This window comes from Catharus ustulatus, chromosome 7, assembly GCF_009819885.2.
Source record: "Catharus ustulatus isolate bCatUst1 chromosome 7, bCatUst1.pri.v2, whole genome shotgun sequence".
NCBI lineage: Eukaryota > Metazoa > Chordata > Aves > Passeriformes > Turdidae > Catharus > Catharus ustulatus.
The window spans coordinates 16,947,435-16,961,214 of NC_046227.1; the positions used below are offsets into that span (position 1 = coordinate 16,947,435).

General features: G+C 36.2%; 1 protein-coding gene across 7 annotated transcripts in view; it reads left to right on the plus strand.

The window, feature by feature from the left end:
* ATF2 (activating transcription factor 2) overlaps positions 1 to 13,780 on the plus strand; it is a 51,411-nt gene that overhangs the window by 34,365 nt on the left and 3,266 nt on the right. For all 7 annotated transcript variants that reach the window (XM_033064183.2, XM_033064189.2, XM_033064184.2 and 4 more), the window contains 3 exons: positions 873 to 1,022; positions 2,819 to 3,025; positions 8,601 to 8,706. In XM_033064183.2, the coding sequence (XP_032920074.1) occupies positions 873 to 1,022; positions 2,819 to 3,025; positions 8,601 to 8,706 (463 nt within the window). The remainder of the gene's footprint in view (positions 1 to 872; positions 1,023 to 2,818; positions 3,026 to 8,600; positions 8,707 to 13,780) is intronic.

Sequence of the window (13,780 nt, forward strand, 5' to 3'; positions counted from 1 at the left end):
AAATTGGACTTTGTTACTGAAGATCAAGAAGTAGTTTTAAATCGAATGTATTATATTAGAGTTTTAATAGGTTTCACCAAAAGTTGAATGAAATATCTTTCAACAGACAGTCAGTAAAATACTTTAAAATTGTCCATCAGGTTATCAGGAACTCTTGAGTGTATTATATACAGCTGAATTTGCACATTACTGTTCTTAGTGGCTGTGTGCAGGAAAGGAAGACCATCAAACCTTTTAGCGGTCTTTTACTGCAAAGTAGTATGCTGTAGTATCTTGCATATTTCTACATAAATAATCTTTACATATAACCTGAAACTTCTTAGTTATTTGTATATCATTAAGATGTTTCAGTAAAGATCTTGGCTGTTGTCTAATTACCCATAGGAAGGATTGCAGAGGTGAGTACATGTAAAAACCATGAATTAGCGGAGGCATAACAAGCTATTTTAAAATGAATAGAAATAGAGAATACCAGAATTTTTAAAATGGAAAGATGCTTATGTGCTGGTTGTTACATATTTTCCTTCGTATGTCATTGTTACTCTTCTGGTGCTACCAGATTCAGCAACTGCTTATGGCCTTCCACTCATCTGTTGGCACAGTTCACTACAGATGAGGCTTTCTCCAATGCTTTACCATCCTTCCCTTTCTGGGATCTTATGTAAACCTCATTGCTATTGTCACGTTTGCAGAAATTTTCCCCCTATTTTTAGGTATATGCCTAGGTCACTGTTGAAAGCCTGTATTAAGAAACTGTTTAAGAGTTGGAGTTCCTGTTTCCAGAGTGGAAGTAACTGCTTATATAAATGGTTAATCATTCAAGTTAGCATGATAGAATATTTCTTTCCTTTTTCTTTATTTTCTGCTTTCAGAGATTGAAAGCAGCCTTGACCCAGCAGCACCCTCAGGTAACAAATGGAGATACTGCCAAGGGACATGCAAGTGGGTTGGTTAGGACTCAGTCAGAGGAACCACGACCACAGTCACTACAACAGCCTGCAACTTCAACAACTGAAACACCGGTATGGCAGCAGTGCCCATGTGCCTGCTACCTCCTCCTTTTGTGTTGAAAATACATAGATTTTTTTTTTGTTTGTGAAATAGAGATTGACTCTTTTAGTCAATAGCTCTGTAGCAGTAAAATGTTTACACGTTCTTAAATGCTTCTAAAATCTGTTGTCCAAGATGATTTCAAAACAGGTAGTATCTATCTGTGCAAATTTAGGACTAAGTCCTGGTTCCTGGAGTTCATTGATAGGAGATCATGTGGTAGCTGAAATTTTTACAGCTGCTCAGTATATATATTTGAAAAAAAAAAGTGCTTTTATTTTGTGTTTGTTGCATTTGTTTTATGTTTATTTTATATCATAAATATGCTTAGAATTTTTTTCATTGCAGCAGGTATCCTGCTTATGTTAATTTGCTTGAAGGATCTTTTCTGGGCTGCCACAGAAGAGTGTCTGCTGTGTCATTAAGTGTACTTCATCATCTCAGGCCCTGCAATGGGGGGCTCTGGTTTTAGGTGTGATTTGTTGTCCTTTTGAGATAATGCATCAGAACAGAGGAGTAAAAGGCAAAACCTCTGAGTCAGACTGGAAGTGGGCTTGCTGCTGGAGGAAGGATAAACTTCCTGGTGAATCCTGGAGGATTGCAGCTGTTGTATTTCTAAAAACCTCTTGGAATGTTTTTTCAAAATGCTTTTTAAAATCTCAAAGAGTTATTTTCAGAATTTGTAACATAATATTAATTTTATAAAAGCTACATACCCAGCCTAGAACCAACAGGACTTAAATCTGCAGTGAAAGCCTCAGATTCTTACACTGGCCAGTGAAATCAAGTAATTTATCAAAACAAATATGTTTGGAACAGAAGAAGGTGGGGGAAAGTGACCCATCATAAAAGGAACTCTTTGTTAAGGCTACTGTTCCCCTATACTGCCTTGAGGTTTTTTTAAAGAATATTTTCATAATATCACATAGCAGAATTTTCAAGATTAAAATTGCTATTTGATTGTTTTAGAGCTATTTTACAATTAACATTAATAAAAAATAGCGACTGTTTCATTCTTAAAACACTGATTTGAGTTCCCAGGATTTTTTTATTCTCTGCTATTTAGAATTAATGCCCAATTGATATGCCAGCTGATAGGTGTTTGGGGTTTTAAAAAATAAAACTTTCTTGCTGGACTAGACTGAATGTGGAGATGTACCTATGAGTGTCATGTGAACAGTTATGTTCTGTCTGTCTTTTCTCTTTAAAGGATTTTAAGATCCATTACATTGTTATTATATTTCAGTAAATCTTTGTCTAGGGTCTGTATACAACTATGAAGTGAATATAAGATATAATTGAAAGTATAGAAGTATTTTGATACTGTCATGTAATGTGGGTAGATTAAGGGAGATTGTTGTTCAGTGGTGGGGGAACACATCACTGAGTGGGAAATTGCTGTCTGGAGATCCAGGGATCAGGGAGTCTCAGCACTGCCAGCATTTGTCAGACAGCTTCTGTGAAGTGGGCATAAACAATTGTATCATTTTTCAGTTGCGACTAGGTGTGTGGGAAGAGTCAAAAATAGAAAATTTATTTCCTACTAAATGTAGCTTGGAACCTATTTTGGATGTAATACATTATTGTGAGATGATCAGGAGTGTAAGTACGAGTAAAAGTTTTTAAAACACCACTGTAGAGTTAAATGGATACAACTTTCAAAAAACAATGTGTAGCCTGAATGTGTTTAGAAATGCCCTGAATGCTTTTCTCAAGACATGATGGCTGTTTGTACCAGTGCTGTAGGTTAAGTCATGACTGTTTGCAGGCATCACCAGCTCAGCCTACGCCACAAACACCAAATACGGGCGGTCGGCGAAGAAGAGCTGCCAATGAAGACCCTGATGAGAAAAGGAGAAAGTTCCTGGAGAGGAACAGAGCTGCTGCTTCCAGGTGCCGACAGAAACGGAAAGTCTGGGTGCAGTCATTGGAGAAAAAAGCTGAGGACCTGAGCTCACTAAATGGCCAGTTGCAGGTATACTTTTTATTTCAAGGAAAAATTAATAAGCTTTTTGTTCTTACTGAGTGATCCTTGATCAGTGGAGCTTAAAACTTTGCATGAAATCTGAAACATAAATGGTTTATAACTGGTGGCTTAGGCTTAAAATTCAGAACTAGTTGCATATAGGAGTAAAATTAGAGGATAAGAGCATACTCATCTTTGAAGACATGTAAATTTAAGGATCATGCCCTTCTATCCTTTGTTCCATTTGAAGGAACTGTCAGACTATGATTCTATACTAAAATGACAAGATGTGTTGGAATAAACACTTAGGAGCAACATAATACTCTTGCTTGAACACATCTTGCTCTTAATTTGTATCACAGCCTGGGTTGAGTAAGTTTTGGGCTTATTTTCTTTGGTTCTTTTTTTTTTTCAATTTTTTTTCCTTTAAAGTGAATGTAGTGCTTGTGAAAGGTGCCAGGTTGACATCAGTGGATACTGAGGGCTGCTTTTGTCCACAGAATGGGTACGACAGTGGCAGTGCAAATTTTTACCACTACCACCTAAATCCTGTAGAGATGAAGTGTGCTGTAAGAGGGTAGAGCCTAGTGCATGTTGCAGGTCACTTTTCCACCTCATCTGATCTCAGAAAGTTGTCATGTGAATGTACTTTTCCTCTGTAGAACAGTCCATGATCCTTTTGTTTAAACTATTATTAAATGTTAAAGCATACTTTCCTGATGTTTTCCAGCAGCACATTAAAAATTGGCACAAATTACTGTTTTCAAAATAGAAGTCTAAAAACTTCATTTTGCAAGTTGCTGAAGGGAGAAACTATGTAATTCCTAAATTAAACATTTATTTTAAAAATGCAGTGAGATATATTTTAATATGTTAAAGTGTCACTTGTTTTTCTTCATCAGAGCTGTTCACTGAGTCAAATTCATAGATCATCATCTTCCTATGAAAACTCACCTCTCATGCTGTTTGGTATAGAAAACATCACAATTTGATCAACAGGAAAGTAGGGCATGTTGAGGTTATCTTCTATCATGTAATCAAAATTACAGTGTATCAGTCATCATGTTCATGTCTTTAAAAATACTCAGCATCCCAGACCCTGAAATGTAAAAGATTCCTACCTAAGCACACACCATTAAATGGTTTCCTGTGTTTCAGAATCATGACACTCTGCACAAGCATTAGTTTAATTTCTTGCAAATATGTATTCATCTCAAAGCTGTTCACAGTCTTTAGGCATATTCATTTATTGCACAGTCCTCAATGAAGTCCATTAATTATGTAATTATACATAGCACTGTAGCTTAAATAATCAAAGAAGGGAGTGAAGGAGAATGAAAAAAATCAGCCATAATTCAGTTCTTTAGTGAAAGTAATGTCTGGTGTCATGTGAACTGCCTTTCACGTATACATACCAAGTTTTATAAGATAAAAATCATGTAAGTACCATAAACAAAAGGTTTCCAAGTGTTAATTCAGTAATAGTGAATTCAAGAAAGATTTTCTTACAGTCTACCAAAAGCAAAACTGTTAACTGTAAAGAACAGAATAACTTGAAAAGAAAATTGGTATCAGAGAAATAATTAGTGTACTTGATGTGAAAACATTAATCAACCCTGTATTTCCTTAATAATAACTTGATAGGCTAACACAGCTGATCAGCTGAGTGGGCAGTAAGGACCCATGATTACTTACATTATATTTAACAGTAAATTTAATAAGTTTGGAGTTTTGCCTTAATGCAGGTTTATAGACTTCGTGTTTGGGTTAGTAGTTCATACTTTGTTTAATGTCTAAGTGGCCTGCTCAGCTGAAGTTACCAACATGTCACATTTCCAGAAGCAGGTTCATACTGAAACGCCTGCATTGCTTCCTGTAACAATTCTCTGACTCCTTTCAATGCTGTTACTGGCTTTCCTGCAATGTTGGTGTCAGAGATTTCCAGGGCAGTGTAAAGATTTTTAAGACTGGAAGCTCACTAACAGCACATAGGGATTTTGAAGAGGTTTACTTGGTTGATGTATTTATTTTGCTCTGTAGATTAACTTCTATCAAGTTCTTCTTTTAAATGTTTGAAGGTAACTTCACTTTTTTAATGGTATTTTTCAGGTATTTGTTTAAGGGAATATTTCCATCTATTACATCACTAGTAACATCTATAGGTTAGGTAGGCTGTCTTTATTATAAGCTCTGCTGTGTAAGTTTTCTTCATGCTTCCAACATTTTTAAGTTTATTTACTGTTCTGATTTTTGAGGACTGTGTTTTCTATTAGTTGTTGACTTATTTATTTTTAAATTTTATTCACCACCTTGTGTGACCTCTGTGCCTTGCACAGTCCTGCAGCGTATAAGAAGGCATTGACAATGTCCACAGTGGCCACAGATGCCAGAGTGCATTGCATGTTCTGTATTTGGTCCCTGTTGCTTTAATAGTCTCAGAGAGTGAAGCTTTAGAAGAATGGCCTGTCTTCCTCATGAGGTCACAGTGGGTTTTCAGTGAGCAGCAATTGAGTGATGCCTTGTACTGATGCTGCAGAAGCTGTTGAGGAAGGCTAAATTATGAAAGTATGCCCATAATTAAAGATCCTTTCCCGTAGAGGAAGTTGCCCTAAAAGAAACAGGAGGAATGCTGTTTAACTCAGCCATAGGTAATCCCCTATCCCCAGAAGTCATACTCACCTGCCTCTGATGATACTTTTGAGTAATAACATAACAAATGTTGTTCCACACCATGCTGAGTAAGGGCTGATGTGGTCCCATGGTCCCACTGTTACATCTGCGTTTTGGGTGCAGGGAGGAATAGGCAGATACAGAAGAATGTGTCACACACTGTCCTCCCTTCATGAGAATGTAGAAGGGAAAGTGGAGTGCAGGTACCAGTCAGTGTGCTTTGCTCCTCCTTTCTCATGCTAGCACATTCTGAAATGTGGGAACACAGAAATTCTTCTAAACAGCATGTGTATATTACATACTTCTTTAAAGAGTTGTTGATGCCTGCGCTTGGTTCAATCTCACTAATGAGGAAAACCTTTCCAGTGTGAAATTTTGAAATAATCTTTCTTTGTGCCACTTGTTAAAAGTGTGTATTTAATGTGTTTCTTGGTAGCCTATTTTCAACATATTAACCACATATTAAATGACTACCATACATTCACATGTTTTGAATGCGATGGAAAACTTGCTGTTGTCACAAGCAAGATAATTGACTGCAATATGTATATGAATGGGTTCTAAGCAGCCCCCCTTTACCAGCTGGAAGTGGTTCTAACTGGTAATACATAAATGGCAACCACAGATTGCCTTTCTGTGATGTTCCCCATGCATGTGTCTAGCACACAGAACTCTATTCTAGTGCCAGGAGTGGTGTGTGCATTGTACATAGTACTGTTGGCACAAGTGTTCTTGTTATGGAATATACAGCTACCATTGTTCTAGAGATTACCTCAGTCTCTTTTATACAGGAATGCTGATCGGTGTTTTTCAAGTTTGCTTTAATGTAAGATAAGGTACTTGCCTTTTGTATTTATGTTAGCAGCAGTCTTAATACTTTTAAAACAGCTGACATTGATCTATAAACTGTCTTACAGAAATTTTTCGTAAACATATAATCTTATCTTCACAGATGAACAGCAACTTCATTATATAAAATTCTTCCTTAAAATATGGGAGACAAGGTAGAAAATTTCTGCAAACCTTTTCCTGATTGCCAGAGTTCCCTTGAACTAACAGAACTATATTTCATAGTCTTGGGCACTGTTGCTTTGTAGGTTATCAAGTGTCTCAAAACTACATCAGTGTGGTTTTTTTCTACCCAACCTGTGTCAATTCTGTTCAGCTGCCTGCGTGGTATCAAGATTTGTGGCTCCTCAGTAAATTGCATGGTGAACTAAGGGCAGACAGAGCTGGAGGCAGTAGTCCTGTGCTTTCTTAACAGCCTAAGGTTTCAGGACATGTAATGCCACCTGGTAGAGAATTTGTGGAGCTTTTGATTGGGTTTCTTTTGTTGCAAACCTTTTTATTTGCAGTCACGTTCCTATTTCACTATAAATGTCTATGAAGTCAGATTTTTGGCATCTTTCAGCTTTTGCTTTTAATGAAAAGTTTCTAAAGGGTATTCTACACATAAAAGGACTGAACAGAAAAGGAGACCTTAAGAGGATTTTGCAGGTATAAAGGCTTGAAATTTTTTGTCTTCTAAATGGAGAGAGAGAGGACACAAAACAGGAGCCTTTCTTGGAGCAGTCTGATATTTTAGGTACTTTGTGTAATTAAATCTAATAAGTTCTGTTCTGGAAGAATTGTTTTCTTTTGGAATCCTTTAACTTGTAATTCATCTAATCGCTGACTGCATTGCCTTATTTCTTGCTTGCATGTAAATAGGTTGACTTTCTTCTAGTTTATTTTGCAGATCATTTCAGATGCAATCCAGTTTTCCTTTGTTGGCTTTTTTCTTTAACTTGCTCCTAAAAGCATAAACATAAGCATTTACTAAAGAATTATGTCACATGTGGTATATTACAATAATATGCAAAGGTTCTTATACTTGAAGTAACTTCAAGTGTTAATAGAAAAGATTTATATTCAAAATAAAATAACCCATGAAAATCACATATTGTGTCCAGATACGGGGATCACAAAGCATTACAGATAATTTGATTCATAAATATTTTTCTACTCCACAAAGTAAAAATGGGTCTATCAAAATGCCATATTATTCTTAATTTGGATTGTCACACGTAATGCAGTTACCTAGCACTCCTCATCTCTAGACACCAAGCTGCTTTCCAGGGAAGGTAAGTGTTGCTGTCCTCCAGTTTACAAATGGGGAAGGTGAAGCACAAAGCAGTGAAATGACCTTGCTCAAGGTCACCCAATAGTGGAAAGGCAGGGTCTGGAAATGAACCCAGGAGCTGGATTGTGCAGGTGCTGTCTCTTAGATTGCACTCTGCTTTAGCGACACGAGCTGGCATCTCCGGATTTTGTCATTATTATCAATGATTCCTTCAGAGAACATGTTTATGCATGACTGCCAAAATAAGAATCAGTCTGGAGATCAACCAATATTTGCTACATTATTTTACAGTACATAAGATCTTCTTTTTTGAAGTCCAAGTATAAATAGAGTCACTAAAAAATTATTCTGCATTGGCCTTTTGAATTTTCTTTTATATTTTTCCCTTTTTTAACGTTAGCTATGACATCTGTTACAACGTGTGTGGAGCTAAATGTAGGTTTACTCTGATTAGGATTCATCACAAACCCTTCCAGAAGAGTCTCACAGTAGCTGAATCATGTCAATGAGACTATATGTAGACTCTGCATCTGCAAACTGAAAAACATATGTTGTATTTTTTTAAAAAACCCAAGCATTTCCCAGTTAATGTAACAAAGCTAGCCAAGTTTCAGCTAATATTTGCATTTTCTAAGGTAAATATATACATATTTGCAATATATACTGTATGGAAACTTCTTGTATTTCAGCTACCCCTAAATGAACAACTGAAAATCCTATAAAACTTAATGCTCACCTTCAAAACGTGTGTAGTTTGAGCCTGGTAAAGTACATAACTTTCTTCTCCTTTAGAATGAAGTCACCCTGCTGAGAAATGAAGTGGCACAGCTGAAACAGCTTCTTCTGGCTCATAAAGATTGCCCTGTAACTGCCATGCAGAAGAAATCTGGCTATCATAGTGAGTAATGTTCCATTACCTGTAGCCTGAGGCTACCTCAATGAAATACTGCCAAAATGAAGTGAATGAGCATTAAAATTGAGAAGTGCAATTCTAGTATTGCATATATTGCATTAAATATCTTTTTTATATAATCTTGAAGTTATTGGAAGACAGGAATTAATATGTGATACTTAAAAATACATGTTTAAGTCAAAATGGAATTGTTATGTAACATTGAAAGGTTTATGGTTGTTTAATGAATGCATATGATATTTACCATTTAAGGACTAGCGGTTGCTACACTTGCTTTGGAAAATATAATTATAGTATTAAGAGCACATGATAAACCACTTTTTATATTTTATCGCAGCCTAATACAGTGAAAGGTCCTTGTGGGTGTTTTCCCTTCATTGTAATGAGCTTTCAGTAGAGGTACTATAGCAGCTGTCCTCATTTACCATAACATCCAGGATCAGCCAAGCCATTAAAATAATCAGATGCAGGTTCATGGCTCCTACTGTACAATGTCTTCTAGATTGTTTTGATATCCATATTAAGTGACTGCTTTTCTATAGAGAGGCTGTTTTGTAAAAACAGTTCTAGTGTCTACTGACACTGTCAATACCAATATTTTCTAATCCATATTTTTATTTTAAGTTGTTCTGTTGACTTTTCATCCTTCCAGCATTTTAAAGGTTAATTATGCTTTCCTGACTTGTAGCTTCCTTTTTGGCTGTGATACACGGTGCCAGAACCAGCTGCTGCTGCTGTAGAATAAATGGCCAATTTTGTCCATTGTACACAAATTTGTTACAAATAACTGAGCTGGGAATGCATTAGGCAACATTCATAATATATAACCCACAGCTTTCGTTTTTATGATTTAGTGATATTTCAAGATATTTGTAAATGTGAAGATTGTTTCTGCCATATGTAGCCACTTCATTTTAATTTGCCAGTGTCAGTAATTCAGGAGAATAAAGGAACATTTTGTACTGCATGCAAACAGATCCTCAGGTGCTTGCGATAAAACTTAATAGCCACCATCTTTACTTGTAGTCATTGTAAGCAATTTCATCAGAATGGGCAATATTTTTTAATTTAAAAGATTCAGGAGATTTAGCAACTCTGTATTGCCATATATATTTAGAATACTGATTTTGTCAGTTTTGAGCTTATAAATCTTGGTCCTTTGATCTCCAGTCATTTTGACAAGACAGAAAATAGCATCTTGGAGTAAATTGGAGCAGTATAGAAATACGTTTGGGATTTATATTAACAATGATTGCTGCAGGGATGAGGCCATTATGGCTCCCATCTGACAGAACAACATAATTTCATACAGAAGCTACTAGGGGATAGGATTATGCATGCAAGGTTTTTAAAAAAAAACAAAGCAAAAAAACCCCACTGTAGGTTTCTTGAATTTTGATGTTTTGAGGATTCATGTTCCTGAATTGGGATGTAAAATATTTCATTGTAAGTTATAAACTGTCAAAGTGATTCCATGCCAAGGATTTCTTTGTTGAAGGATTAGTGAATGGCCTGTCTAGTAGTGCTTGTTTTCAGCCCTCAGTAAAGGACTATAATGCTTCTGATTTAGTAAAGAATACAAAATGAATCAGACCTAAAATATTAATCAGTGGCAAAAGCCTACATTTAGAAAAAAATAGAATTACATAAGGAAATTGTAAGCATATCTCAGTCTCTTGAAAAGTCTTTTGAAAGTAAAAGCTTAACATGAATGATAGTTGTAATGCCATCCCTTTGAAAGGATTTTGTTTCATTATCTCCACATGAATATTGTTAGGAAAGTATGTTGGCTAAGTGACATACTCACAGTACAGTTTGAGAGAAAAAAATTGTTTCAGTCAATATGTTCATGAAAATGGTGTTCTTACGAAGTATATTTAAATAAACATATTACATTAATCAAATAATCAATGTTGAATTGCTTCAGAAATGTAGTGAGTGGTTTAACAGTCTTGTCTCTGAAGAAATTGAAGATCTCAGCTTGAAGAGCTCCTGCAGTGCTGAGCTGATTGTGCAATGCATAGTTCACATTTTAACAGCTAAGTCCACAATTTGATGGCTATTCATATATTATGCTCTTAAACAGGAAAAAAATTATCTGTCATTTGGCCCTTACTTTTACATATCTTTTAAGATCTTTTGTATTTCCCAGGCACATTTTTTTCCCAGCCCTTTCTTCTAAAATTGTTTTTGGGATTACATTTTCCTCGTTTTGAGTCTTGTGCCTGCTTCAAAAGAGAGTGTCATCAGGACAGAGAAACCAGAAAAATGTATGTTCTACTTTGAGTCAGCCTCAAAAAACTCAGCCAGCTTAAACTTTTTTATTTTCCAGAGAAGGATACTGTTGTTTCTGACTGCATCTTCAGCTATGGTGGGGAAACTTACACAAGAAATCTAGATGCTGTTCATTTATTTTTCATGTTTTCTAGACTGGATGATTTCTAAAATCCTGAATTTTGTCAGGATTTTTCTGGGCTTTTAGTAGGACAAAGGTTAAAACTAGTGAGAAGAAAATGTGTTGTGGTATTCAGAGTTTTTAAAAAGGCAGAAGGAGTTTTTTTAGGGTTTTTTCATATTTTTGGAAAGGACATCATAATATTCAAGAACATTTGTTCAAAACAGAATATAATAGAAGATAAATAGAGGCTGTGGTGTAAGGGGTATTAAATGGTGGGGGTTGTGTTCTTTCTGTAGCTAGTGTTAAAAAGGAAGATAGAAGGTGACTAACCAGTTTCAGACCTTGAATGATTTGGACCTCTCAAACCACAGTGTTCCTGCTGCCTGGACAGGCAGTAGAGTTCTGGACAGGCGATGGTTCCTCAGTACCTGCAGGGGATATTCACAAAGGACAGTTCCCTGGAAAAAAGCATTTCTAGCCTTAGGTCTCTCTGTAGTCCCTGAATAGCCTGATGAGAATTACCATGAGGCTTCTTCCTTGTTAGTGATTATCAGGTTAATGAAAGGAATTCAGGATCATGTCAGTGCTTGTGTACTCACTCCTGTTTTGGTGTAGGTGGGTTTTTTTCTTCTGAAGACTGAAATCCCTCCCTCTTTGTTTGCTTACCTTACTGAAAGCTATTGGTAAGCAATGCTTACCGATACTGCTGGTAAGAAGCAAATAGCAGCAATGCTTGACTACTCCAAAAGTAGTTATATAATCATCTGTTTGCTATAAGCTCTCTGGCCCCTGGCATCTGAAAATATCTGAATTGTGTATTTTTGTGTCTTCAGCACAGCATGTTTGTTTAACTGCTCTGTGATGTGATCACTGCTCTTGTACATTGGTGGTCATCTCTGTACTCGTAACTGTTTCTTACATTGCTTATAGGATCTTCCAGAGCTCGTCAAAGTCAGAAAACCAGGCCTTTCTCATGTTTTTCACTGCTGTGATACTATTACAGACATTTCTTTTGAGTTAAGAACTATGGTTAAGGAAGACAGAACAATGGAAGATCTTTCTTCTCTGGCTGAAAGATAATGATCTACTTTAACTTGTTTATCTCTGCCTCATAACATTTAAAACTAACCATTTTTATTGAGAATGAGGAGGTTTTGGACAACACAGACATTGGGAATCAGCAAAAGAAGCTGATAGAAAGATTGAGATTCATAGGAGAATAACAGCAGTTCTGAAGAGGAGGAGCAGGTGTTGCAGCAGAGAGACTGTATTTGATATGTGTCATCCCACTTGCTGCCATTTCATTCTGTTTGAGGAAAAAAATAGGCTACTCTTAATTAGTAATGAGTATTTTTCAGGAAGTGGCACTAGAGTTTCTATTTTTAGCAAAACTTCCATGTGTTCCTTCTTGCTTATTTTTACATGAGATCTTTTAGGTCTTGATAGAGGTATGGTGAAGATAACATCCTGTTGAATACTTTTAACTGATTTGACACTTGTTTGTATTCTTTCTGTTCTTGAATGGGCAAACTCTCCTAAGGGTGACAAATGCCTTTTGGAAATAGCTTAATTGTCTTGCCCTTGCTGTATAAAGTTATTATGAAAGCTTTGGATATGCAGTACTTGTCAGCAGATCTAGTTCAGGGTCATCAGCATCTCTCTTCTTTAGTGTTTGAAAGATCTGTTTTTAAAAGAGTGCAGGATCTGTAAAACAGTTGGCCGTGTAGATAAGAGCATTCTAACTTCCAAGTTATTACATCCATGCTCTTCTGGTAGGGTTGTAGGAGGACTGCCACCTTGCTTCTGTAGGCAGTATTTCTTGGAAAAAAATACAGTAGTTTCCTTGCTTTCCCATACTTTTTGACCTTACCATTCTTTTCCAGTAGCAGTCAATAATAGAACAGTTGTTTTTAAGCTTTGGAGAGGAATTTGTTCTTAATATGTATAGGGCTGCTCAAAGATGTTTATATTGGGGTCTTGACTTGCTAAGTTAGTAAGTTTTCTTTCTAGCATGTCATATAAACCTCAGTAAAACATAGACTTCAATTCATTATTGGTTTGTGACACTTAATGTTCCTTTTGGTTGCTGCTGTTAGCCTGGCTTTCTGTGGAAATGAGGATATGATACCACAGCATGCTTGTTGCCTTGTGTTAGTCCTTTCCCATCATTTCTCTGAGACACTTCTGAACTTGTGGGCCAATCTCAAGCAAATCTGAAAGGGGTTGCAAAGACAGGACTGGAGAAGATCAAGCTTTGTTCCATTGCTTTGTCCCAAGCAATAGTTCATGCCTGCTTCTGGCTATGTTTGTATCACAATAGTCAGTAGCAGGTCAAAAGGAGCTTCCAATATTCCATCTGGGTACTGGTTTTGGTCAGTTTATAAACTGGTGTGAAAAGTACTTGCAAACATTAAGTAGCACAAAGTGATACAAAAAAGTTATAATGAAATTCAGCATTAATATTTCTAATTTTGAGTGGAAAACAGTAGGATAATTTTCTGTTCTTAGTTTTTTAGTTTTGAATTCAGCTTTTTGTTTGGCAGTGTTTGCATAAGACCTTGGCTAACTTCTGCAGCTCTGAAAAAAAGGATCATTTATAGCATGACTAGATTGTCTATGCAAGAAGGACATTTTAAGTCATGATCATTTTGGAAATTCTAG